Source organism: Hakea prostrata, chromosome 7 (genome assembly GCF_041222555.1).
Source record: "Hakea prostrata isolate BN-2017 chromosome 7, UWA_Hpros_2, whole genome shotgun sequence".
Lineage (NCBI taxonomy): Eukaryota > Viridiplantae > Streptophyta > Magnoliopsida > Proteales > Proteaceae > Hakea > Hakea prostrata.
The window spans coordinates 36180446-36206637 of NC_142606.1; the positions used below are offsets into that span (position 1 = coordinate 36180446).

Here is a 26192-nt window from a genome sequence, read left to right on the forward strand (position 1 = left end):
TGAGGTTTCCTTCTGTATTTGTCATTTTTCATGGATTATGTGAAGGATTGAAGGCAGAGAAACTAAGGAGGTAAGTTGCATTTGAAGTGGTCCGTTATTGGTTACTCTTATCCCTCTTATTCCTGTACGTGATCTCTTCATCTAGTGGTATTTTTGTTTGTTTAATATAAAAATTTCCCTTTTCTTTGTAAAGCTGGAGGTGTTAATTGTCGCAAATGTCGAAGTTTCCTTTCTCTGAATCACGACACCGGAGGTCTTCGTCCAGTCCTCATCCTAGGTCAGTGCTGCAGTCATAACTTGATGATCTCTAAGTCTCTCAAACCAAAGAGTGATTTGGAAGTTAACCGTGTTATTTAGCAGTGATTTGACTGCCAAATGATGCTTGATGTTCTTTTGGTTTTGAGATATGACCCATGCTTTATGTACACGACTAGCATGTAAATCTCACTCCAGCCTTGCATATGAAACCCTTGAACCAGTTTTTCTAGCATTTGGAGCTTTTACTTGATTTGGAACCAAGTAGGAACTTGCTTGTGAAATTTTTTACTGAAAACCTGACTAGTTCTAATGATGTATTAGGTTCTTTAATCATAGAGAAATAAATGGGGTGGCAAAACTGGGTGATCCGGCATCTACAATTGTTACGGTTGCTCATTTTATTGAACAGCTACATGCAAACGTGTCTTCACAACATGAGAAGGAGCTCATCACGGCACGTTTACTTGGCATCTCCAGAGCAAGGAAGGATGCAAGGATGCTTATAGGTTCCCACACACAGGCAATCCCTTTGTTTATATCCATTCTCAGGAGTGGTACTACGGTGGCGAAAGTTAATGTTGCTGCAACTCTGAGTTGTCTCTGTGCGGAAGAAGAATTGCGGTTGAAAGTACTTCTTGGTGGATGCGTACCACCATTGCTCTCGCTTCTGAAGTCAGAATCACTTGAAGCCAGGAAGGCAGCTGCAGAGGCAATCTATGAAGTTTCCTGTGGTGGATTATCAGATGATCATGTTGGTATGAAAATTTTTGTGACTGAAGGTGTAATATCTACTCTCTGGGATGAGCTCAACCCAAATACTAAGCAGGACAAGGTGGTGGAGGGATTTCTCGCTGGGGCCTTGAAGAATCTTTGTGGCGACAATAATGGTTACTGGAAGGCAACACTTAATACAGGACGGATAGATACTGTCATTGGCCTTCTTTCTTCTGATGATGATGCTGCTCAGACCAATGCAGCATCTCTTTTGGTTCGTTTGATTACAGCTTCCATTGATTGCCTCCCCAGGGTTATAGATGCTGGGGCTGTGGAGGTTTTGCTTCAGCTAGTGGATCAGGAAAATGATATATTAGTTCGAGCCAGTGCTGCTGATGCTCTGGCAGCTCTTTCATCAAAATCAACTAGTGCTAAGAAAGCAATGGTGGATGCAAACGGTGTATCTGTCCTCATTAGAGCTGTTGTGCTTCCTTCTAAAGAACACATTCAAGGGGTGGCTTGCCAGGATCTGCAGAGACATGCAATTCATGCTTTGGTAAATATTTGTGGTGGAATGTCTGCTCTAATTCTTTATCTTGCAGAATTATCCCAGTCTCCTCGCTTGGCTGCTCCAGTTGCTGATATAATCGGCACACTTGCATACTCTTTGATGGTCTTTGAGCAGCCATCCGATGGTGAAGACCCAATTGATTCAAGAAAGGTAGAAAATATTCTTTTTATGCTACTCAAGCCTCGAGATAGTAAACTGGTTCAGGAACGTGTCCTTGAGGCTATGGCTAGCCTCTATAGCAACACATACTTGTCAGGGTGGCTCGATCATGCAGAAACAAAGAATGTGCTTATAGGACTTATAACAATGGCCTCAGCTGATGTGCAGGAATATCTGATACTCTCATTAATAGGCTATTGCTGCAATGGCTTGGATATCTGGGAGGCCCTGCGAAAGAGAGAGGGTATCCAGTTACTAATATCATTACTGGGACTGTTCAGTGAACAACATCAGGAGTATGCTGTTGCAATGCTGTCAATCTTGACAGACCAAGTAGATGATAGCAAATGGGCTATCACAGCTGCTGGTGGCATTCCGCCACTAGTGCAGTTATTGGAGAAAGGATCTCAGAAGGCAAGAGAAGATGCGGCACATGTGCTGTGGAATTTGTGCTGTCACAGTGAAGACATACGTGCCTGTGTTGAAAGGGCTGGAGCTGCCACTGCACTAATATGGCTTCTACAAAATGGTGGGCCGAAAGGACAAGAAGCTTCAGCAATGGCACTTACAGAGCTTATCCATTCTGCTGACTCTGCCACCATTAATCAGTTAATGGCTTTGCTCCTTGGAGACTCAGCAGGTTCAAAGGCTAACATTATTAGGGTGTTGGGTCATGTGCTTACAATGTCACCACATGAAGATCTTGTGCAGAAGGATACACCTGCTAATATGGGCCTCAGGTCTCTTGTCCAGGTTCTCATCTCTTCAAATGAGGAAACACAAGAGTGTGCAGCTTCTGAATTAGCTGACCTTTTTAGCGCCAGACAAGATATCTGTGATAATTTTGCAACTGATGAAATTATGAATCCTTGCATGAAACTCTTGACCAGCCAAACTCAGGTAATTGCAACTCAATCTGCTCGGGCATTGGGTGCATTGTCCCGTCCAAAGAATAACCCTACCAAGAAGGTGTCTTATGTTGCAGACGGGGGTGTCAAGCCACTAATCAAGCTTTGCGAAGGGAATGTCAAGCTATTAGTTAAGCTGGCAAAAACTTCATCCATTGATACTGCTGAGACTGCTGTGGCTGCGTTGGCTGATCTGCTTCCTGATCCTCAGACAGCTGCAGAAGCTTTGGCAGAAGATATTGTTTCTGTTGTGACAAGAGTACTAGGAGAAGGCACTTCAGAAGGCAAGAAGAATGCATCATGTGCCCTTCATCAATTATTAGTCCATTTTCCAGTTGAGGAAGTACTTGTAGGAAATGCTCAGTGCCGTTTCGCGGTTCTTGCAGTGGTTGATTCCTTGTCCACGATGGATTTGGAAGGATCTGATGTCACTGGCGTTCTAGAATTAGTTGCATTGTTGGCTATGACAAAACAGAGTGAGAACATCACTTACCCACCATGGACTGCTCTTTCTGAAGTTCCCTCAAGCTTAGAACCACTGGTTTGCTGTCTGGCTGAGGGGCTTCCGCCCTCACAAGATAGGGCAATAGAAATTCTGTCCAGGTTGTGTGGTGATCAACCAGTTGTTTTAGGTGACCTTCTGGTTGCCCATCCAAAATCGATTGTCTCGCTAGTTCATCGGATAATGAACTCATCTAGTTTAGAGGTGAGAGTTGGTGGTGCTGCACTACTCATTTGTGCTGTGAAGGAACACAAGAAGAGGTCAATGGCTGCACTTGATTCATCTGGGTTCCTAAAGCCTCTCATTTATGTCCTAGTAGACATGATGAGCCGTAACTCTAGCTGCAATAATCTGGAAATTGAAGTCAGAACCCCTAGAGGTTATAAGGAAAGGACTGTGTTCCAAGATGGAGGTGATTTTGAGATTCCTGATCCGGCTACTGTTTTAGGGGGAACAGTTGCATCGTGGTTGCTGTCAATAATTTCATCATTTCATGAGAAAAACAAAATCACTGTCATGCGGGCTGGAGCTGTGGAGGCTCTTGCTGATAAACTTACATCTCATACTACAAATCCACAGGTACTTTCATCATCTAGTTCATCCACACATGCGTTTCATTTTTGTTTTGGAGGTGCTCTGGTGCTGTATTATCAATGATTCAAAGTAGTTAACTATGCCCCTTTAGAGATTAAGCTTCAGCATCTGAAGCATTGACAATGCTATTTCTAGGACCCCCCCCCCCCCTTCCCCAAAATAAAAATAAAAAAAAAGAGGAAAAAGAAAAGAATATACTATTACAATAAGTTGAGGATATTAGCTAGACATGAGACAAAGTTGCCATGAGGATAAGTAGATATTTTATAGTTGATTTGTGAAAGTGCCAATTTGCAAGATGTGTGGCTTTTTCTTTGGGTGTTTTGAGGTATCATTGGCCATTTACCATGAGTGTTATGGATATCTGAGATTATCTTTTCCTTGACCTTTTACCTCGTTTCGTTTTAGTAGTTGTAGAGGATTAGTGTTATGATAAGAGAGTACTCACAGGATTCAAGTAGTGTTAAGGTTGATTATTGTGGAAGGATCTGGATAGCCAACCCGTGTTATTGCTTTTCTCTAGAGAATGATGGTTGGAGAGAGAGAGAGAGAGAGAGAGAGAGAGAGAGACTAGGATTTACGTGGTTCGGTTGAATTCAACCTACGTCCACGGGAGAGTTTCAGATGTTTTCACATTGTGTAGAGTTGTATGCATGGCTTCCTTATATAGAAATAAAGTCTTTGTTCATCAGTGTTCTAGGACTCTTGAAGTTGTGGTCTTCTAGATACCCTAAGTTACAATGTTTGGATTTACATGAAGATAGGTGTTTTAGATTACATACAATATTGACCAGGGTTTTGTAGCAATTGTAATCTGCATCAAACTGTTATTTGGGTTGGCTAGAGTCTTTGTGAGTACCAATTGTAGAGTCTTTCTTGGTTATAGTAGCTAGTGTTTGATTAGCTGTGGAACTCTTAGAAGCAACCCTAACCGCTTAAGCTTAAGATGGAGTGGCAACTAGCATTTTGGTTGATTTTCTAGAAATATCGTTAATACTTTTGAAACTGATTTGTCATTTAGTTGGGTTAAGCTAAGTTCTTGTAGTAATTGTAATTTTGAGAAGAAAATAAGGTGTAGGAGAGAAGAATAAGAGAAGTTGATTTTTTTATGTGGAGGCTCTAATAGAAATCATGAACTCTCCCTTCAATAGAGATATCAAAAAAGTTGCAGCCTAAGAAGCTGGATTGATCTTCAACAAGAAAAGCTAACAAGGTACAGCATAAGGTGTTGCACTCCCTTTAGTTTCTACAATCCGACTTCTCACCAGGTAAGATCACATTCTTTTCTATAGAAGCACCTCAAAAGAAGACCCACAGCTCTAATACCATGTAATTTTGAGAAGAAATAATTTCTGTAGAGGCTCTTATTGAAATCATAAGCTCTCCCTTTTCCAAATCTCTTATTTATAAGCTTCTTTATAATTGACTTACAATAGAAAATCAATATATGAACTCAAATAGGAATAGAACTCCTAAGCTATTTCAATCTAGGGCTCTTGTCCCCTTTTTCCATGATAGCTCTAACTTCTTCCAATTTTATCCTTCCTAACAATAATCATAGGATTCCTTATGGTTAAGAAAGAAACTTGCCAAGATTTTGCAAGCACTTCCTGTTAATATCATGGACCCAAGCATCTCATGAGCATTTCAATTAATGCCTTAGGGCAGCCCCTTGGGGATATTTAGGCATTTTGGGTCAACTTTTGAGCAAATACTTTAATTCAGTAATCACCTGATTGATATATGGCAATGATGCTATATAGACTGTCATATAGACCGCCTCCTATTTGACAGCGGCAGAAATTTGACCTTCAGTCACTCTTTGGGCCATAACTTCCTCGATGTTGATTCAATTGAGTTGATTCTTTTTGCATTGTTTTATAAACTCAAAGGGCTTTATTTTATATGAAGAACACTTGGTTAAATTCCTCCTCTGATATTCCCTAATCTGGGATGAATATTTATTGTTATGTTGTTAGCATGTTGTTTGGATGACTAATGTCAACAGGTCTTCAGTCCAAACCCTACATCACCCCTAGTTAGATAGGATTTTGAGTAGGCATTTCACACTAGAATTAATCATTGATTCTTTATGGTTAAGAAAGAAACTTGCCAAGAATTTGCAAGTACTACCCATCAATATCATGGACCTAGGCATCCCAAGTAAGTTGTTACATGAGTTGATTATTGTCTTTAATGGCGAACCTATGTTTAGTGTTGAAGAAGTAAAATTCAATAGAGAAAGAGAGAAGAAGAGAGAACGTTGAAGGAGGAGACAGAGAGACATGAGGAGAGAGAGTGTGTGTGTAATAGAGAGAGTTTATTCATATATGATTACAAAGATTTTGGTACAAGGCTTTATATAGAAATAGAGTCCTTCTTCCTTAGTCTTCTAAGACTCATGTAGTTGTGGTTCTAGGTAGAGTTACTACAGTGTTTTGGTTTAAAATGAAGGTAGGTGTTTTAGATTACATAAAATATTGACTAGGGTTTTGTACCAATCAATATCAGCTGTGGGACTTCTAACAACACTGGAACTCTTGGAATCCTTGAATGTAGTAACTGGTGTTTGATCAATTGTGGGACTTCTAATAGCGGTGAAACTCTTGAAAGCAACCTTAGCCGCATATGTTTGAGATGAAGTGGCGGCTAGGGTTTTGGTTGATTTTCCAAAAATATCCCTAAAACTCAAGGGAGGTGAAGTGACATTGACGTTGTCCAGCAAGGTGCTGAAACATGAAGTAGATAGCGGCTTGGTGAAGATGTTAGCCAGTTGATCCTTAGTAGATAAGAAACGAACATGAAGATCTCCTTTGGCAACCTTATCATGAACAATGAAGAAGTCAATCTCCCATGTTTGGTACGAGCATGAAAGATAGGATTTGCAGTGAGATAGGTGGCACCAATATTATCACACCAAAAAACAGGAGCACCACTTAGGAATAAATGAAGCTCGTGAAGTAGAGATTGTATCCAAGTGAGTTCAGTAGTAGCATTACCAATCGCTTGATATTCAGACTTAGTATTGGAGCGAGTGTCACACCCCACCCAGCCGGATCCGGTCATACCCGAATGCCCGTGGGGGTGATACACCACAAGAACTAGGTTTAGTGACAAATCCATACAAAACATGATATAGCATAATTAAATGGACAAGAATAAATCAAGTTTATCATACTAAGTTATCAAAACCGAAATAATGGTTACAATCATCCATTACTTCAAAATAAAAATATAACATCAGAGTTTTGAAAACAAAAGAGAGTAATTTTCAACTCAGCAAAATACTAAACTAGACTAGTTCTCTAATGGAATCCCACCCAAAAGAATAGTCTTGATACTGGCATGAAGCTCCATGTGTGTCCACTTCTTCTTCGGTCACTCCTTCAAGAAGATATACTAGCAACGAATCCTCCATTTGGAAGAAGTCCTCATAACCTGCGGTATAATCTAATAGAAAAAGAAATATAAAAGGAATGAGTTCAATAGAACTCAGTGAGGTCAACTCACATCATATCACACATTCATTCTCAAGATTCCACACCACACATATAACATGAATATCAATAATGTAATTAATGACAACGATATGATATATGAATGATTATGCTCCTAACTCTATCATGAAGTCTCTATGGTAGACACGCATTAAGTCACACACTAGTCTTCTTTGGGCAGTCTCATCACTCTTCCCTCACGGCTCTGATGCACTTCTGTTGGGTTCTCCGCGGTTGTTGTGTAAAGTCCTGTCAAGCCATGGTCGGGGATTAGGTCACCACTCTCTCACATCACCATTGGTATAAGATCTGGCACGTGTCAAGGATAATCTTAGGCCCAATGCAAAGTCATATGGTCTCGTTTTACATATGGTCCGGATATTTCCCCTCATGCCTAGTGCTCTATTGGTTCAATACTTTCCCACCTATGAATGAAATCCTCAATGGAGGCATCTGTTGGACCCTATTCATTAACCCAGTGGTCATCCACATATAATGGACAGGATGATGTCCATGTCCTCTCACGGGTCATTTCACCGGTCTTGAGCGTCCATGAGCCCTTATCTATTATATGCAACCCTACCTCTCTATGATGATAGTGGGTCTGCTTGACATACAGGACCCAACCACTAACATCACGAGTTAACCGGCTTCAATACCCCTGCCGAAAGGGTAGTAGTACTCATGAGGTCACCTAACCAAACACTTCTAGATATGCTCTAAATATGTAAATCAGTGATTGGGAAAGAGCCAAGGACACCATAGGAATGCGTCCCATACCGCCTCCTCTGGTATCCAATGGCAGAAATGCCAAAAAAAGCATTTCCCATTCCCAACCACAATATAAACAATCATATAATATCACTAGGGCAATGGGTGAACCCACAACCCTAGTATAAAATACAAGGTAGAAGAAATAATAATATTTCTCCTCTCATACAATCATATTCCATTTCATAACAACAATAATAGATTTAAAAGCAAGAAGCAACATCAGAAATAATAATAAACATAAATTATAGCAATTCATATTTAACAAAAGACATAAAATAACCAACAAGATAATACTAAAGCAATACAAGATATCAATAATGAAAAGTAACTAACATCATTACACATGTAATATAAAGTTAAGTATATTCCTCATCTTTTACCTTGTTCTTCCTCCAAATCCAGGAATCTACTCTAAAAAATTAGTGATTAAAGATATATTAACATATTTATGCAAAAGAAATAATTATCACAAATTAGAGCCAATTTGGGTTTCAAAGGATATCCTAAAATCTTCCCACAAAAACCCAAATCTGAAAACTAGGTTAAAAAGGGTAGTTCTCAACCTCACTAGTGAATGGTCACTAATTCGTCACCAATTTGAAGTCTAAACGAAACGAAATTTTGCGGAAAGCTAATTGACAACAAAAGGATCTTACGGGTACCTTCAATTTTATCCAATTTGACCAAAATTAAAATGCCCCAAATTTGGCTCTCATAAATCACTCGTGGGTGACCCGGAGAGTCAAATTCTAAAATCTTTTGCAAGGGAATAAGGGGTTGTATGGTAACGATTCTGGCACACTTATTCTGTGCCATTTACCCGTTTTGGCATAGAAGTGACCAGAATCTTGTATGGTAAACCGGTTCGGATTTTCTGTGCTGGTTCAGCAAATGTGTGCCGAACCAGGCAATGGGCACACTTTTTCCTTGTGTCAGAGAAGCTCCAATTTGGAGCTTCTCTGGCACATAAGTGATTTTTTGTAAAATGCGGGGCACAGTGGCTCTCGTTGACGGTACTTAGGGTTATCGATGTAATTTCATCGATAACCCTAAAAAGCTTTATCGATGTAAATCATTACTCCCAAGCTCAAGGGGAACCTTAATACAATAAAAGAGGATTATCCAATATACCAAACATGCATTCCTTTAAGATCTCTCAAAAGGAAAGAAGGGAAATTGCTCCCAAAACCATGTATAAGAGAAGGATTAAAGAAAACTAACATTTCATAAAATTCCCGCAATGATTCGAGTTGGAGAACACCTTTGATTGGATGAGAAATACTCTTCTCTTTCCTTTCTCCTCTTCCCAAAGCCTCCGCCTCTTTCTAGCCTCCAAAAATGAGTTTACGGATGAGATAAAACATAAATAGGGTTTAAAAATCCGAATTTCCATTTTTGCCCCTAAACAGAAAATTGGGTGGGGGGTTGGTTCACCCAAACGGCCCAATCTTCCAGCCCATGGTTGGACCCCCAAACGAAGTCCGATTTCAATGATTTTTGGCTCGTTGGAAAGGTCTTTCGACGATCTTCGATTTGATATATTATTCACGTCAAACGGATTCTCCATTGCTGATCTACAGATATTCCAAAATTATCCTTTTTACACTATCGAGACTAATCTTCTCTCTTCACTTAAACTCTAGGAGAGTTTTTTTTTTTGAGTCATTATAAGGGTCATCTACCAACATTTGTTCAATTTCCAAACCTTCGGGCTCGAATTGAATGGTCCACGATTGTCGCCGAATCAAGGCCCAGGTTCTCGGTCTTAAAACCATGGGTTAAAGGGGTAGAAATCCGAGGGATTTTCACAGCAAGCAACAATGAATTGTTTTCTAGAACTCCAAGAGACGATGTTAGGCCCCAAGAAGACAGTATTACCACTAGTAGGCTTAAAATCATCAGGGCATCCAGCCCAATTAGCATCAAAAAAGGATGTTAAAGTTATATTAGGGGATTTGTTGATGACTATTCCATGAGAGAGTGTACCCTTTAAGTACCGCAGAATCCTTTTGACAGCAGACCAATGATCAAGAGTTGGACTTTGCATAAACTAACAGACTTTGTTGACTACAAGCTGCATGTCAGGACAAGGAATAGTAGCATAATGTAGGGCCCCCACAATACTTCTGTGCAATGTAGGATCGACCATTAGCTCCCTTGAAAATTTGCTCAATTGGGTAGAGGGAGAAAGAGGATTCGTAACAGGCTTGCAATCACTCATGTGGGCCCTATGAAGAAGGCCAGTAATATATTGCTATTGACAAAAGTAAAGACCATCAGGGAATGAAAATACAAACATTCCAAAAAAATAATGTAAGGGACCAAGATTTTTGATAGCAAAGATAGAGGCAATATCAGTCAAATTTTGATAGTAACACTTCAAAATTGCTAGTAACAATGATGTCATCCACATAAATTAAGATAAAAAGTATACCAGAAATACCATGATAAATGAAAAGAGAAGTGTCAGTTTTAGATCCAACAAAACCAAATTCTAATAAAAAGGAACTAAGATGATCAAACCAAGCACGAGGGGCCTGTTTGAGACCATAAAGAGATTTGTGAAGGCGAAAAACATAATCAAGATGAAGAGTGTCAACAAACTCTGGTGGCAGTTTCATGTAGACTATTACATTTAGAAAGCCATGGAAGAAAGCATTTTGGATGTCAAGTTGGTGAATAGGCCAAGAGTGGGAGACAGCTAGAGATACAACCAGATGAATAGTAGTGGATTTAACAACAACGCTAAAAGTTTTATTGTAGTCAAAACACTCTTGTTGATTGAACCCTTTGGCCACTAAGTGGGCTTTGTATCTTTCAATAGAACCATCAACCTTCCTTTTAATTCGAAACACCCACTTGCATCTTATAACATTTGTCTGAGGAGGAGGAGGGAAAAGAGACCAAGTGTCGCTCTTTATTAGGGCATTAATTCATCATTTATAGCCGTTCGCCAGTGAGGGTATTTGTTGGCAGTAGTGAAAGAGGTAGGCTCAAGTTGGGTATCATCAAAGATGATGTATGTAGGGCTCTAGGTGGATGGTGGGCTTTGGAGCGAGTTACCATGGGATGAGTGTTAAGAGAAGAGGTTGGAGGAGGTGGGGTCCAGGGGAAGATTCAGGTGTAAGTTGGGGAGGGGAGGCATGGAGCTCAAGGGAAGGGGATTTGGCCGGGGGTGGGGATGGGGGTGGTGGGCCCATAGGTGGAGAAGATGGAATAGGGGAAGGGAGTACAAGAGGGGGACCAAGAAGCGAGGGTAAAGGTGGTTGAGATGGATGGGTAACCTCAGTGGGTGATTGATGGTGAAAGGAAAACTGTTGCATCAAAAATAACATGGCAGGAGATTAAGAGTTTACTTGTTTGAGGATTGAAGCAATGATAGCCACGGTGATGAGGACTGTATCCAAGAAGGACATGCATGCTAGAGAGAAACTCTAGCTTCTGTTTGTTATAAGGCCGAAGGTAAGGGCACATACAAAACCAAAAACTCTTATAGAGGCATGGTCCGAGTGGACATTGAAGAGTTTATGTGGTGAAAAATTGCCCAAAATAGTGGTAGGAATCCTATTTATAAGAAATATTGCAGTTTCAAAAGCATAGTTCCAAAATTTTCTAGGGCAAGAAGAATAAGCAAACAAGGTAAGGTCAGTTTCAACAATATGACAATAACGGCGCTCGACAGCCCCATTTGCTCATGAGTGTGAAGACAAAGTAGGTGGCGATCAATCCCACAAGAATGGAGAAAGGTAAACATAGTGCGATATTTGTCACTCCAATCACTTTGAAATCGTTTAATCTGGCTTGAAAATAAATTTTCAACAAGTAATTTAAACCGTTGAAGAATCTCAACAACCTCAGATTTCAAATGCATATGATACAATCAAGTGTATTTACTAAAGGCATCCACAAAAGTAACATAGTAACAAAAACCATCAATAGAAGCAATAGGAGAGGGTCCCCACACATTCGAATAAATCAAATCCAAAGGGGCTTTAGAAATTGAAGTTGAAGAGGAAAAGGGGAGTTTTATGACTCTTTCCTTTTTGACAAACATCACACAAAAACTAAATTTTCTCAGAAGTAATAGGTAATTTAAATTGAGAAACAAGACGATGGACTATTTTAAAGCAGGATGACCAAGTTTGGAGTGCCACTGAGAGACAGAAGTGCGTTACCAATGAAAGTTTATGGAGAAAAGTCGCCCAAGGGCATCTAGTAAAGCCCATTCTTAACGGTTCCATGGAGAAGATAAGTCCCTGTTGCTCTATCCTTCACATAAAACATGTCAAGATGAAACTCAACGATAGCATTATTGTCACAAGTAAACTTGGAAACGAATAAAAGGTTCTTTTGAATGGAGGGAACATGAAGTACTTTATTGAGAAAAACAAGAGAATGTTGTGTAGGGAGAGAAAAAAATACCAATGTGATGATTGGCAAGCCTGTACCATTACTTACCAAAACCTTATGGGAACCAGTGTAAGGTTTAGCCAGTTGAAGATTGTCAAGGGCATTGGTGATATGATGTATAACCCCAGAGGAGGGATACCAAGTGTTGTCTGTATAACATCCTCCAGAGAGTTCAGAAACATGCACAAAGTGGGGAGCATTGGCTGTACCTTGAATAGCAAGATTGTAGCGTTGATAACAATCACGAGCTTTATAGCCGAAATTTGACAAGTAATGAGAGAGGATTGATGTTGTTTGTAACCACCAGTAGAGGGTGGAGTGGCAAGATGTGGAGGACGACAGCTAGAAGGACTTACGCGAAAAACTCAGCCTTTGTAGTGCGATCGAACCCAAAAGGGAGGATGATAATTGCGAGCACTCCTAGTCTAAGCCACATTAGCCAAAGGAAAAGAGGAGTCATAGGCTAAGTCATCCTTAAAACGAATTTCTTGAGTGCGTAACATTCCTTTTAACTCAGCAAAAGTGACAGGGATGCCATGAGTTGGAATAGAAGTAACAAAGGCCAAATAATCAGGACCCAATCCATTGAGAACATGCAGACAAATATCATCATCTGAAACAGTCTTACCGGCAGCCGCAAGTTGATCGGTAGTATGCTTAATACGAAGAAGATAATCATATTATTACAGTGTTTCATGTTTTGTAACTGAAGACGAAGTTGTATAATCTTTGCAGTAGAGGATGCAGCATAGGTAGATTCAAGATGAAGCCAGACTGTTCTGGCGGTAGAACATCCAACAATTTGAGCATGAATGGATTCTGTGAGCAAGGCAATAAGCAACAAATGAGAAGTTGGTCCTAACGAATACATGAATTGTAGGCAGGATTCGGTTCGCATATTGGAATGGAGTCTTCTTCAATGACTGTAGTTGCAGGAGGATAGATGGAGGAGCCATCCACAAGACAAAATAAGTTATAGGTCTTCAAGAGAGGAATAAGTTGCGACCTCCATAGTAAGTAATTGTTGTCCATGAGCTTGATGGTCAGTAGATTGTTGAGGGAGGGAAGAGAAACAAGGGGGAAGAAAAAACCTAGTGCTCTGATACCATGTTGAAGAAGTACAATTGAATAGAGAAAGAGAGAAGAAGAGAGAACATTAAAGGAGGAGAGAGAGAGAGAGAGAGAGAGAGAGAGAGAGAGAGCATGTGAGAGAGAGAGTTTATTCATACATGATTTCAAGGATTTTGGTACAAGGCTTTATATAGAAACAGAGTCCTTCTTCCTCAGTCTTCTAAGACTCTTGTAGTTGTGATTCTAGGACTCTAGAGTTACTATAGTGTTTTGGCTTCCATGAAAGTAGGTGTTTTAGATTACATAAAATATTGAGTAGGGTTTTGTACCCATCAATATCAAACTCTTCTTTGGGTTGACTAGAGTCTTTGTGAGTACCAATTATAGAGTTATTCTTGAATGTAGTAATTGGTGTTTGATCAGCTGTGGGACTTCTAACAACAAGGGAACTCTTGGAATCCTTGAATGTAGTAACTAGTGTTTGATCAATTGTGGGACTTCTAACTCTTGAAAGCAACCCTAGCTGCATACCCTTGAGATGAAGTGTCAGTTAGGGTTTTGATTGATTTTCCATAAATATCCTTCATGGTTAGGGATCACCTTTTTTATGTATTTTTTGGTTTGCCTTGTTAAGATCTGTTTTTGTACCTAGAAATGAATCTAAACATATTATGCGGATTAATTATGAATAGTATTCTCTTTCTATTCCATGTCAAATCTTATGTTTGCAAAATTAATACTACAGAATAATGCCACCTTCTAGTTTGAAATGTTACACACGTAAGGTGTTTTACTTATCCCTGGCTGTTAGGCATGGACGTAACATTCTTGTTATTCTTTTAAGTGCATGTATTTAGATTTGATTTTTGTGATATTATGAATGTTTGCAAATGGTGACTTGTTTCTTTTTCTCTAATGTATTATACGTTATGTACTTGCTTTTATATTTCTTATTCAGAGTGTCTGCATGTTCCCTGCACTAAAAGCCCATTTTTATAACAGGCAGAATTTGAAGATACTGAGGGCATATGGATTAGTGCCCTGCTTTTGGCCATTTTGTTCCGAGATGCCAACGTTGTTCTATCTCCTGCTTTGATGCGGATTATACCTTCACTCTCCCTCCTGCTGAAGTCTGATGAAGTGATCGACAGATATTTTGCTGCTCAAGCAATGGCTAGTCTTGTTTCCTGCACAAGCAAGGAAATACATCTTGCTGTTGCGACTTCAGGTGCACTTGGAGGGTTAATAACTATTATTGGTTACATAGAATCAGATATGCCCAACCTTGTTGCCCTATCTGAAGAATTTTCTTTAGTATGCAACCCTGAACAAGTAGTTTTGGAGCACCTCATTGAAACTGAAGATGTAAAAGTTGGCACTACTGTACGCAAATCTATACCATTGTTAGTGGACCTTTTGAGACCAATGCCAGACAGACCAGGTGCCCCTTCAACTGCTGTTCGTCTCTTGGCCTACCTTGCAGGTGGAAGTGACGCAAATAAATTGGCCATGGCAGATGCTGGAGCTCTAGATGCTTTAAATACGTACCTCTCTTTGAGCCCTGAAGACTCAGCTGAGGCCAGCATATCTGAACTGTTGGGAAACTTGTATGGACACCCAAATCTGCTTCACCACAGAGAATCACTAAGTTCTTTGAATCAACTCATAGCTGTTCTACGTATGGGCTCAAGAAGGGCTAGATTCAGTGCTACCCGAACTCTACACCGACTTTTTGATGCAGAGGAACTCAGAGAAACTGAACTTGCCAGGCAAGCAATCCAACCATTGTTAGACATGCTTGTTGCTGGCTCAGAGGGAGAACAACAGGCTGCTCTTGTTACTCTTGTCAAATTGACTTCAAGAGGTTCTTCAAAGGTCTCATCGATTGCTGATGCGGAACGCAACCCACTTGAGGGCCTGTACAAGATTCTATCATCTTCCTCGTCATTAGAAGTAAAGAAAAATGCTGCAGAGTTCTGTGTTGTGCTTTTTGGTAACTCAAAGATGCGAGCATTGCCATTCGCTTCTGAATGTATAATGCCTCTGATATCACTGATGCAGTCAAATAGTGGTGCAGCTTCGGAATCTAGCATATTTGCTTTTGAGAGATTATTGGATAATGAGAAACAAGTGGAGCTTGTTGCGGCATTTGATATTGTGGATCTTCTCGGTAGCTTGATTTCTGTGTCAAACCACTTAATTTCTCAAGCAAGCATTAATTCTCTTATAAAGTTGGGGAAGGACCGGACTCACCTGAAGTTGGACATGATAAAGGCTGGAGTTGTGGATAACTGCCTCAAGTTGCTTCATGATGCACCTGGTTCACTTTGCGCATCAATAGCCGAATTGTTTCGCATTTTAACAAATAGTAGTAAAATTGCCAGAAGTTCAGATGCTGCTAGAATTCTGGAGCCTCTTTTCATGGTTTTACTCCACCCAGATATTAGTATGAAGGGACAACATAGTGCCTTGCAAGGAATAGTGAACATTTTAGAGAAGCCACAGAGCAGTCTTTCAACTCTGAGCCTTAATCCAAGTCAAATCCTTGAACCTTTGATTTCATTTCTGGGGTCATCTACTCAAGCTATCCAGCAGCTATCCGCTGAACTGTTGTCCCATCTTCTAGCACATGAGCATTTCCAACAAGATATTACAACAGAGAGTGCAATAGTGCCTCTTGTTCAGCTGGCAAGAATAGGAACATTGAACTTGCAGCAGATTGCAATAAAGTCTCTGGAAAGTTTATCTACAAGCTGGCCAAAGGCTGTTGCTGATGCTGGAGGTTTTTATGAGCTCTCTAGGATTATTACCCAAGATGACCCTCAACCACCCATTGCACTGTGGGAATCAGCTGCATTGATTCTCTCAAATGTTTTGGAGTTCAATACCGAATATTATTTCAGAGTTCCTTTAGTTGTCCTTGTGAGAATGTTACACTCCACACGAGAGGCCACCATTACAGTAGCTCTCGATGCCTTAATTGTTCAAGAGAGTAATGATGCTTTAAGTGCTGAATTTATGGCTGAGGCTGGGGCAATAGATTCACTGCTGGACCTTCTAAGGTCCCATCGGTGTGAAGAAGAATCTGGAAGGCTACTCGAGGCTTTATTTAACAATGCAAGAGTGCGAGAAATGAAGATTTCCAAATATGCCATAGCTCCTTTATCTCAGTATCTGTTGGATCCACAGACCAGATCACAGTCTGGCAGGCTTCTTGCTGCCATGACACTAGGTGACCTCTTCCAGCATGAGGGACTTGCTAAGGCTAATGACTCCGTATCTGCATGTCATGCGCTTGTTAGTTTACTTGAAGGTCAGCCTAGTGAAGATATGATAATGGTGGCAACATGTGCGCTGCAAAACTTGGTTGTGCACAGCAAGACAAATCGGCGAGCTGTTGCAGAAGCAGGTGGCATATCGTTAATACAGGAAAATCTACTGTCACAAAATTCAGAAGTTGCTGCACAGACAGCACTGCTAATCAAAACTCTGTTTTCTAATGCCACGCTCCAAGAATATGTGTCAAATGAGCTCATCAAGTCCTTGACAGGTAAGCAATTATTGTTAGTTGTTAAGTTATAACTCTCTCCGTTATTTCATATTTTGGCTTCACATATTTTAGGATGTCTTCATCTTACATGGCTCGAAATCTGGGATTAGATAACCAGGTATGATCTAGAACAGAAAATCCAACAATAAACATCAAATGGAGCAATGCAATTAGCCTAAGTTTATGGTGGTCAAATCTGGTTGCAACTCTGATCACAACGCTTTATATGAGCTAGCCATATGATCTCGGGAGCTTCCTCACCCCCCCCCCCCAAAAAATTGGAAAAATATGTAATTTTTTTTCATTAGTTTTTTTCTTCTTCTTCTCAAATGTGAAATATCATTATTGACCTCCCTACTAAAATAGGTATAATGTCATTCTCAATAAGTATTCAAGGGTTACAATTAAAACCCTGTATTTAAGGAAGTAATACTTAAATCTAAATCAAACTCCTCAATCCCTAAAATTCCTTTCTATTTATTCTCTTTTTTCTTCACATTTGACTTAAGAAAAACTTGAAAAAGTTCAAAGTTCTTTCCTAAGTCTTCTCCACTCTCTCTCTCTCTCTAATCTTTTATTTGATTGTATACTGTCTCTCTTTCTTTATCTTTTCTGTTATTCTTTTTATTTGATTTTATATTGTGAATGAATATCTATAATTTGTAGTGTAATTAACTATCATTATTCATTTGATTTGCATCTAGTCTTCATTCAATTGTGCTTTTCTTCTTTTTCTTTTTCTTTTTTCCTATAATGTGATTTTTTAAGAAAACACATAAACTAAAAATTACAAAGATTTTTAGTGGCATCCTTGTACTTACCATATTGTAAGATAAAATATCTCAAATACCTATATTTGAAAGTAAAAACATTATCATATTTACCTATTTTAAAGGCCCACATCTATGATAAAATACTTTAGAGGGTACAGAGCCTACACACTATGTATGGTGAAAAAACTTCAGTATCCCCCCAATGAGGAGGTGATCCAAACTCTCATTAGTCCGCCCTCCCCCATGGTGAATCCTGGCTCTGCCCTTAGTTACCAAAGATCTTGTTGATTGCCTCCTCAAATATCCCCTCTCTTGCCAGCCAAACCAAGTTTACTTCTTTACTTTCTTGTTATAGGGGGTGACATGCACCATTGCAATCAGGGTTACTTCTTTTATGTTCTTGTGGTAATTGTTACTGTGTTTGCTCTTCATTATTCCTGTAATTCAAACTTAGTCCAGATAGTAGTGTTCCTAACAGGTTGGTTGAGTGTCTTGGACAGGAAAAGGGGGAAGTTTGAGTTTCTATTTTTTATTTTTTATTTTTTGGGGTCAATTTATCAGGTTCAAAATCCAGAGGCCAGTAGTAGATTTACATTTAGGCTGATGAGTGTTTCTTGACTCATAGCAAACCATAGCGAAATTCCTGAGGGATCTTTGTCATATTGCTTAGTGCAACATGTTTTAAATATATGATCTATCCAGCAGATCACAGTGAGATCAATAGGTCAACTATTCATCTAGAATGTCAACATGCTTTCTAAGATAAGCACACCAGCCACGAAAAGTGGGTTATGGGAATCTTGGGACCTATCATTTTGGAAAATAGAAGAGATATCAAGCTAAGAGCCATGCTTTCATAATTGAACATAATATGCCTGATCTGTTGTTTTATTCACGTTAATTAAATTACCATTTTTCTGGTTTGATTATTGAATTGATGGTGGGAAACTATTGATTTGTAGCTGCATTGGAGAAAGAGCTGTGGTCCACTGCAACTATCAATGTGGAGGTCCTGAAAACCATAAATGTGATATTCAGCAACTTTCCTAAGCTGCATGCCTCAGAGGCAGCGACCCTTATCATCCCACATTTAGTAGGAGCACTGAAAGCTGGAGATGAGTCTGCCAAAGATTCTGCATTGGACACCTTATGCTTGTTAAAAGAGTCGTGGACAACCATATCAATAGACATTGCCAAACCTCAAGCTACGATTGCTGCTGAAGCAATTCCAATTCTACAGTTGCTGATGAAAACTTGCCCACCATATTTCCATGAAAGAGCGAACAACCTCTTGCATTGCTTGCCTGGGTGTTTGACAGTCACCATAAAGCGTGGTGTCAACTTGAAACAGTCAATGGGAAGCACAAATGCCTTTTGTCGGTTGACCATAGGAAATGGTCCAACACGACAGACAAAGGTAGAGTGCCACAACAAAGTTTTTACAAAATGTCAAGATATGTTTACTTTATTTGCATGAGTTACCTAAAACCAAATTTCCATGAATCTCACTATTCATCAAATTACATTGCAAAACTTTTTCTTTTTCTTGATGATGTATCTGAGAAAGTTCAAGTCTTGAAAATTTTTCCCAGGTAGATCTCAAGCTTTAATGTGTGCACGGCTGTAGATTCTGGCTCATAAGAAAAAACTGAGGCATAGTTCTCCGTTCATGTGCTTTTTTTTTTTTTTTTTTCCTTCTCATTTAGGTTGTGAGCCATAGTACTTCTCCGGAATGGAAAGAAGGATTTACATGGGCATTTGATGTACCTCCGAAGGGACAGAAGCTTCACATCATCTGCAAAAGCAAAAATACGTTTGGGAAGGTATGTAGGTTTGTAGTTCTTTTCTTTTTGTTCCTTTTCCTTTTAATCTTGGTGTTTTCTTACTGATTTGGATTGGGATGTTGGTGGGCCTTGCAGCCAACTCTGGGAAGAGTGACTATCCAAATGGAAAAAATTGTAACAGATGGTGTTCATAGTGGGTTATTCCGCATTAGTCATGACAGCAACAAAGATGCGTCTTCTAGAATGCTAGAAATCGAGATCATCTGGTCCAGCAGGATGTCAAATGATGAGAGCATGAATGGGTAGCAGCACATTTTTGTTTATAAGCTCTAGATCCACAGAATCTGTAAATCAACCAGCTATATCTGTGTGGGAAATAGTAATTGATATCGACCCCAATGTTACAGGTTGGTTTGCCTGTAAGTATTGTTTTAGTCAGTTTTGTAGTGGGGAAGGCTGTTTATGGGATGAGAAATGTATATGTCCATTAAGTTGCAGAGTCAGGGAGTCCAAGAGCAAAATTGGGCCTCTAATCTCTTCTCTTTTTTGGGGCCTCTATTCTCTTCCCTTTTTTTTCCATTTTTTGGTCGGAAGGAAGCTGGGTCTGTTGTAAGGAGCAATATTGTAGCAATGGAGGCAAGTGTACAGAATCTGTAGTTTATAGTGAATGTTTACGTAAAGGAAAATAAAATTCTAGATAGAATGGACCTTTAGATATGATTGTACAGAGTTCACTCTTTTTTTTTTTTTTTTTTTTTTTTTTCTCTTCTCTCTTCTTTTTTTTTTTTTTTCGGTTATGGGGGGGGGGGGGGGCTTAGGACAGGGCGATATTCTTTTGCACATTTTAGGCCTTGATGATTACATAAAGTGGAATAGAAAATCAAATACAACTGAAAAACAAAAGAAAGAACACAAAATCATTTTTTGACAGAGTTCGGTCATTTTTTGACAGAGTTCGGTCAAATGACCTATATCTTTGGGGCTAAGGATAGATATTGTTTATGCAACTTATAGGAGCATGAATAGGTTGCAACTAGTGAATTTGCCCAATTTTTTAGTTTAATTGCAAATAAGGTAAGTGTACAAATTTAAATATAATTGAGCAAATTAAATTGAACTTAAACACATTTGCAAACACAAAATCCACAACACAACTATTTTATAGTGGTTTGACTTATAAGTTTAAGTTCACTCCCCTCTTGGCCTCGAGAGAGATTTTCACTAGTGATTTGTTTTCAATTGTGGGACAAAAATACCTTCTTACAATCTTTGTTCACGGGCATGAGCACCCTCTTACAATCTTTGTTCATGGGCAAGAGCACCTCTACAATATTTGTTCAATGGGGGTAAGAGCACTCAAAACCAATTCTAGTCTACCTAGACTTAAAATTGAAAACAACAAAATACAATGTTAGAGATTACCTAATAAGGGGTATGACATTTTACCCCTTGTGTGAGAGTAATGCAAATTGAGTGGATCCACAAATTAGATGATTTACAACACTAATGATGTCACACACCCAACAACTAGGACCAGGTGGAGCCCATGACACCTAAACCCTATTGGGAGTCCTGACAATTACTTCCTTTTTCCTTATCTTGAGAATAATGGAAACACATATCATCAAGTAACAATGAAAACTTTTGTATTAAAAGAGAGGGCAATTACAACTTTAAACTATCTAATGGCAATTATTATAGTAGGATAATACAAACTATAGTCTTCAACATTATGGTTTCACCTAAACAGAACGTTTATACTATCTTATACAAAACCTCAAAACATAAAACTCAAACTGAGATGACTTAAACAACTGGACCTTTACAAGAACTTGGGCTCTCAACGTTTCCTTGGATGGCAACATCCTTACCTTTGTCCTGGGTCTACCTATATGTTTACAATAAGGGGGGGGGGGGAAATGAGCTAAACTAACCTAGTAAATATTATAACACAACCATGCTATAAACATGAAATGAAAGTTATCATGCACATGTGTAAAAATAAAACACTTTGCAGAGAAGAAATGTTATGAACGATAACATAACTCTTTTTGCAGAAAATGCATATTATGGAAAAGCATCATATCTCTTTCAAAAATCCTTTCACAAATTTTCATATCTGTTTCCCTAGCATTAGAGTCTTGAGCCTAAGTAAATCCAGAGGATGCACATTTCTCTTCACCACCAAAATAGTTTATATCTCTTCACCACCAAAGTGGCTTATATCTCTTCACCACCAAAATAGTTTATATCTCTTCACCACCAAAGTGGCTTATATCTCTTCACCACCAAAGTAGCTTCTAGACATAGGGCCTTGTACACCTTGTAGATTGCCATCATTGGCACAGACTCAATATTTCCATTTTACTCTAGCCATAAGAGTTGTGCTCGTCAGCACCAAGTCTTTTATTCCAATTTAGTCTTGCATTATTAAACTTCACATTTAATCTTAAAATGCAAGAATCTGATAATTACATAATTGATAACAAAAGATTGTCAAATCATAATCAAAACTGAAACAGACGCAAATATGTAATTAAAAAAATGCACAAAATGTGTGAATGAAATCTAACGCATAGTATGCAGATAAATCAGGGGCATTATTACATCCCCCCAGCCGGTACCTTACCTAAAATACCCAGAGGTGTGATCCACGGCCTCGAAGATCAAGTCTCAGACAATCATCCAACCATTCCACACAATAGTACAATTATGAGCAAGAATCAATCGATGTATTAATATAATTACAGAATAAAATCAAAAGTAAGGATCTCAGAAGAATCTCAAAAACAAATATCAAAGTGCGGAAATGATGTCAAATAATCGAAGTAATAAAGTGCGGAAGAATAATCATGTCTAAGGTATACAACTAAAAGAATAAGAGAGTAATCAAAACTAATCTATGTCTTCTAAATGTTCATTTTCTTCTAATTTCCTCTTCTTCTCTGATGGCTTGTACTTTTGTAACTTGGGAGTGATGTCCAGCTTGTAGTCCCATTGGCGGGCAAGGCGTCTTCTATCATTGTTGATCGGAGCCATAAGAGTCCTCCATACCGGTACGTGGATCATACCACAAGCTACCATCAACTCCCACTAGTTTCTCAATTGTATGGTATGAGGGAAGGATCTCTAAACAAAAGCACGAGATCTATTCTTCACTTGGAAAATCATCTAAAACAAACATTTTCCCTGAAGGATGAGCTCAAAATAACTCAGCGAGTAGTTCACATACAAATAACAATTACAATCCAATTCAAGAACATAGCATGATGCAATAAAATATGAGACAAATGTGCAAAAATGCAACTAACTCTAACAGATGCTAGTCTTTAATGGTGGACATGCATTAAGATGGAACACCAGCCTCCTCTGGGAAGGTATCGTCACTTTGATCTCTCATGGGTTGGTTACCGGTCTTGAGATCCCAGGTAAGTGCTCTCTCACCACACCATTGGTATGAGTACTAGTGCGTGTTAGGGTTATACCTAGCTTTATGCAAGTCATTTCTTGAGTCACATCAACCTAGGGTCAGATACTTCCCCTCATGCCTCTCAAAATTGGTTGGTATCATTTCCCGCTAGAGTCATCATATCCTATGGCACCAACCAGCTTGGACTACGGACTCTTGACCCTATTGGTCATCCACATATAATAGACGGGAATATCTCATGTCCTTTCATGGGTTGTCTACCGGTCTTGAGCGCCCATGAGCCCAAGTCTATTATGATGTGACCCTACCAATGAATGGCCCCCACAATGTGATTATGTCTTTTCATGGGTTGGCTACCGGTCTTGAGAATCCAGAATCTCCATTGTTGCCACAGGTCACTCGGCATCAATACCCACGCCGATAGGTGTGATATGACGGGGTTTCTAACTGAAGACTTCTAGACTTCCTAATTATGACATCCAATGATTATGAAAAGTGTCAAGGGGTATCATAGGATTGTGTTCTATACCACCTCTAATGATGTCCCTAGATAGAAACACCTAAATGACACACAACCACAACCTAACATACGCATTACAATATGATTTAATCACATTATTAGATCATAAATCATTCCAAATTCACAATAGTCACATGCATATAGATCATATATGAATAACATGAGTACTAAACTATATCATGAAATTATAGAGTTATAGTAATCATGTCTAAATCATATAACAGCAATGTAGAACATGCATTCAAGTCCTATTACAAATAAAAATGTAACTAGGTTATATGTAAGTGAACGTCCTCACCTTGTTATCGATTCGAAACCTTTGAAGAATAGAACAATGTATGAGTTCAAACTTGTCAAAGATTCTAAATACCATGATGATTCAAAGTTAGAAACAAACCCTAATGGTTTAGAGTTGAAACGAAGACAAAAACCAGACATTAGTCTATCAACACCAGGCTTGGTCACCTGGGTTGGTCTCCCAAGGCTGCAGAAGCAAGTGACCAAAGTTGTTGTGGAAAATGCCTAGATCGATAGAAAAATCATCGTTTGAATTCCAAACAACTCCAAAATTAACTAGAAAAATCTGAAATCATGGTAGGACATTATCTAACATGGTTTAAAGATCAATCGTAGCAAAATGAATGAAATCCTAACAAATTTTATATTATGTTTCTTCCAAAATCAAACCGCAAGATTCACGGATAGACTAGAGTGAATAGAGTGAATAGAATGAATGGAGATTTACTCTAGAGTAAAGAGAGTAGTAGATTAAGGTCTGAAATCATCATAGATCATGGTCTAACATAACTTGGAGATCATACTAATCAAAGAGAATAAAAATCCAATAGATTTTATACTAGGTCTTCATTGAAATCTTACTGTGAAGTTCAGGGAAGAGCTAGAGTAAATGGAGATTCACTCTAGAACTAAGAGAATAGAGATCGTCATAACAGCAAGTATAACCTTCTACAATGGGTAGAAACAATATAAAGAGAAGAACTAGAATGAAGAGAATGACTGCTAACCTTTTAGAAAGCGAAACGATGAACAGAAACCTTGACGGATGCTCCCACACCTTCCTTCACATTGGAGAGGATTCTCTAGAGAGTCTCTGACAGTCTCCTACGGCTTTAGAACATAATGACACGTTTTAGAACGAAAAATAATTATATTGGGCTTCAAAAACCTAATTTCTCCAAAATGCCCTTTTTACCCTAAAACAAGTTTGGTTGCTTGGTAGGTTGGCAAGCTGTCAAGCCTGGCACTTTTGATCAAAAAGGGGTTTTTTGATGCTCCAAATGCCCTAGCTTTTTCTTGGGTCCTTTTCTAAGTTATAAAAGGGTCTTACCTGGTTTTTTTTTTTTTTTTTTTTACCTTCTATGTGTGTCATTACTGTACTCTTGATCCATCTACCAAGTCCGTCAATGTTCAAGTTAGTTCTTCCATAATCTGACAAAAACTCCCAACTTAGCATCATCTCCATTGGTTCAAAGTTAAATCCAATGGTTTCAATTTGATGGCCCACAGTTGCCTTCTTCCCACACTCCGGGTTTTCGAACATACAATATGGATACTGGGTTAGGGTTTTAAAGATTTCACAGGCATAGTTTGTGAATCGATCAGGCACACAATGTGCAAGTCCATAAGAAGCACAATGTGCTAATAAATCAGGTGCGCAACATGCAGATCAATTAGAAGCATAGTGTGTGATTCAATCACGTGCACAGTATGTAGATCCTTCTAAGGCACAATGTGCTAATAAATCAAACGCACAATATGCAGATCAATCAGAAGCATAGAGTGTGAATAAATCAAGCACAAAGTATGCAAATCCATCAGAGTCATAGTGTGCTAATAAATCAAGTGCACAGTATGCAGATTAATTAGAAGTATAGTGTGCGAATCAATCAAGGGCACAGGTTGTGAATCAATTAGAGGCACTGTGATTAGATTCAGACCACAAATAATAATAATATGGTGTGATCAATGTGCACAAATTTTTGCAAATGATCATAGGAGTTGGTTATGATACTCACCTGTATTCCCTCAATAAAACACTTTCCTGAAAACTGAATGATTCTCAGCTATTCCTGAATATACCGGGGAATTAAACGAGTCTTCCTCTCTCTCTCTCTCTTTCTCTCTTCTTCTGATTCCTTACTTCTTCTCTCTCTTCTCTCTCTTCTCTTCTCTCTTCTTTCTCCTTTCTTCTTTATGTCGTTTCTCTTTCTCTCTCTTCTCTCCCCTGGAAAGCCTATGGGCTTTCTCTTCTCAAGGCACCTCACTCCCCCTATTTACAGTGAAAAAATCAATATTATCTTATTGCACTTTTTCCTTCTTTCTTTTATATTTCTCTTTCTCTCTCTTTCTTTCTTTTCCACGCACAAATAAGCCCCCTTCTTTTATTCTTTCTATTCTCTGTCCTCTTTTTGGCTTTGAGACCACAAGCTTCTTTTCCCACAGCCCATCTCTCTTTCTCCTTTGCCTCCCACCTCCACGTTATCCATGGAGGTGGAAAAGGGGGAGAGGAGAGAGAGCCACCTCATGCTATCATATATATATATATATACATGATATCTCTTAAATAACTAGTGGGCTTGACTTATGGGCTTGTGGGCCCACTCCCATATCTTACGCAAGGCCCACTAAGGGGTCTAATTATTTATACCTACGGATT

General features: G+C 39.0%; 1 protein-coding gene across 1 annotated transcript; it reads left to right on the forward strand.

Annotated features, from left to right (window-relative positions):
- The first annotated feature begins 206 nt into the window (after positions 1–206).
- Positions 207–20064, forward strand: LOC149010996 (protein CELLULOSE SYNTHASE INTERACTIVE 3-like). The gene is made up of 6 exons (XM_089162174.1): positions 207–277; positions 580–3691; positions 14461–17008; positions 18744–19198; positions 19488–19604; positions 19701–20064. Exons 1-6 carry the CDS (start codon positions 216–218, stop codon positions 19869–19871), a joined length of 6465 nt encoding a protein of 2154 aa, XP_089018300.1. The 5' UTR covers positions 207–215; the 3' UTR covers positions 19872–20064.
- Positions 20065–26192: the final 6128 nt, after the last annotated feature.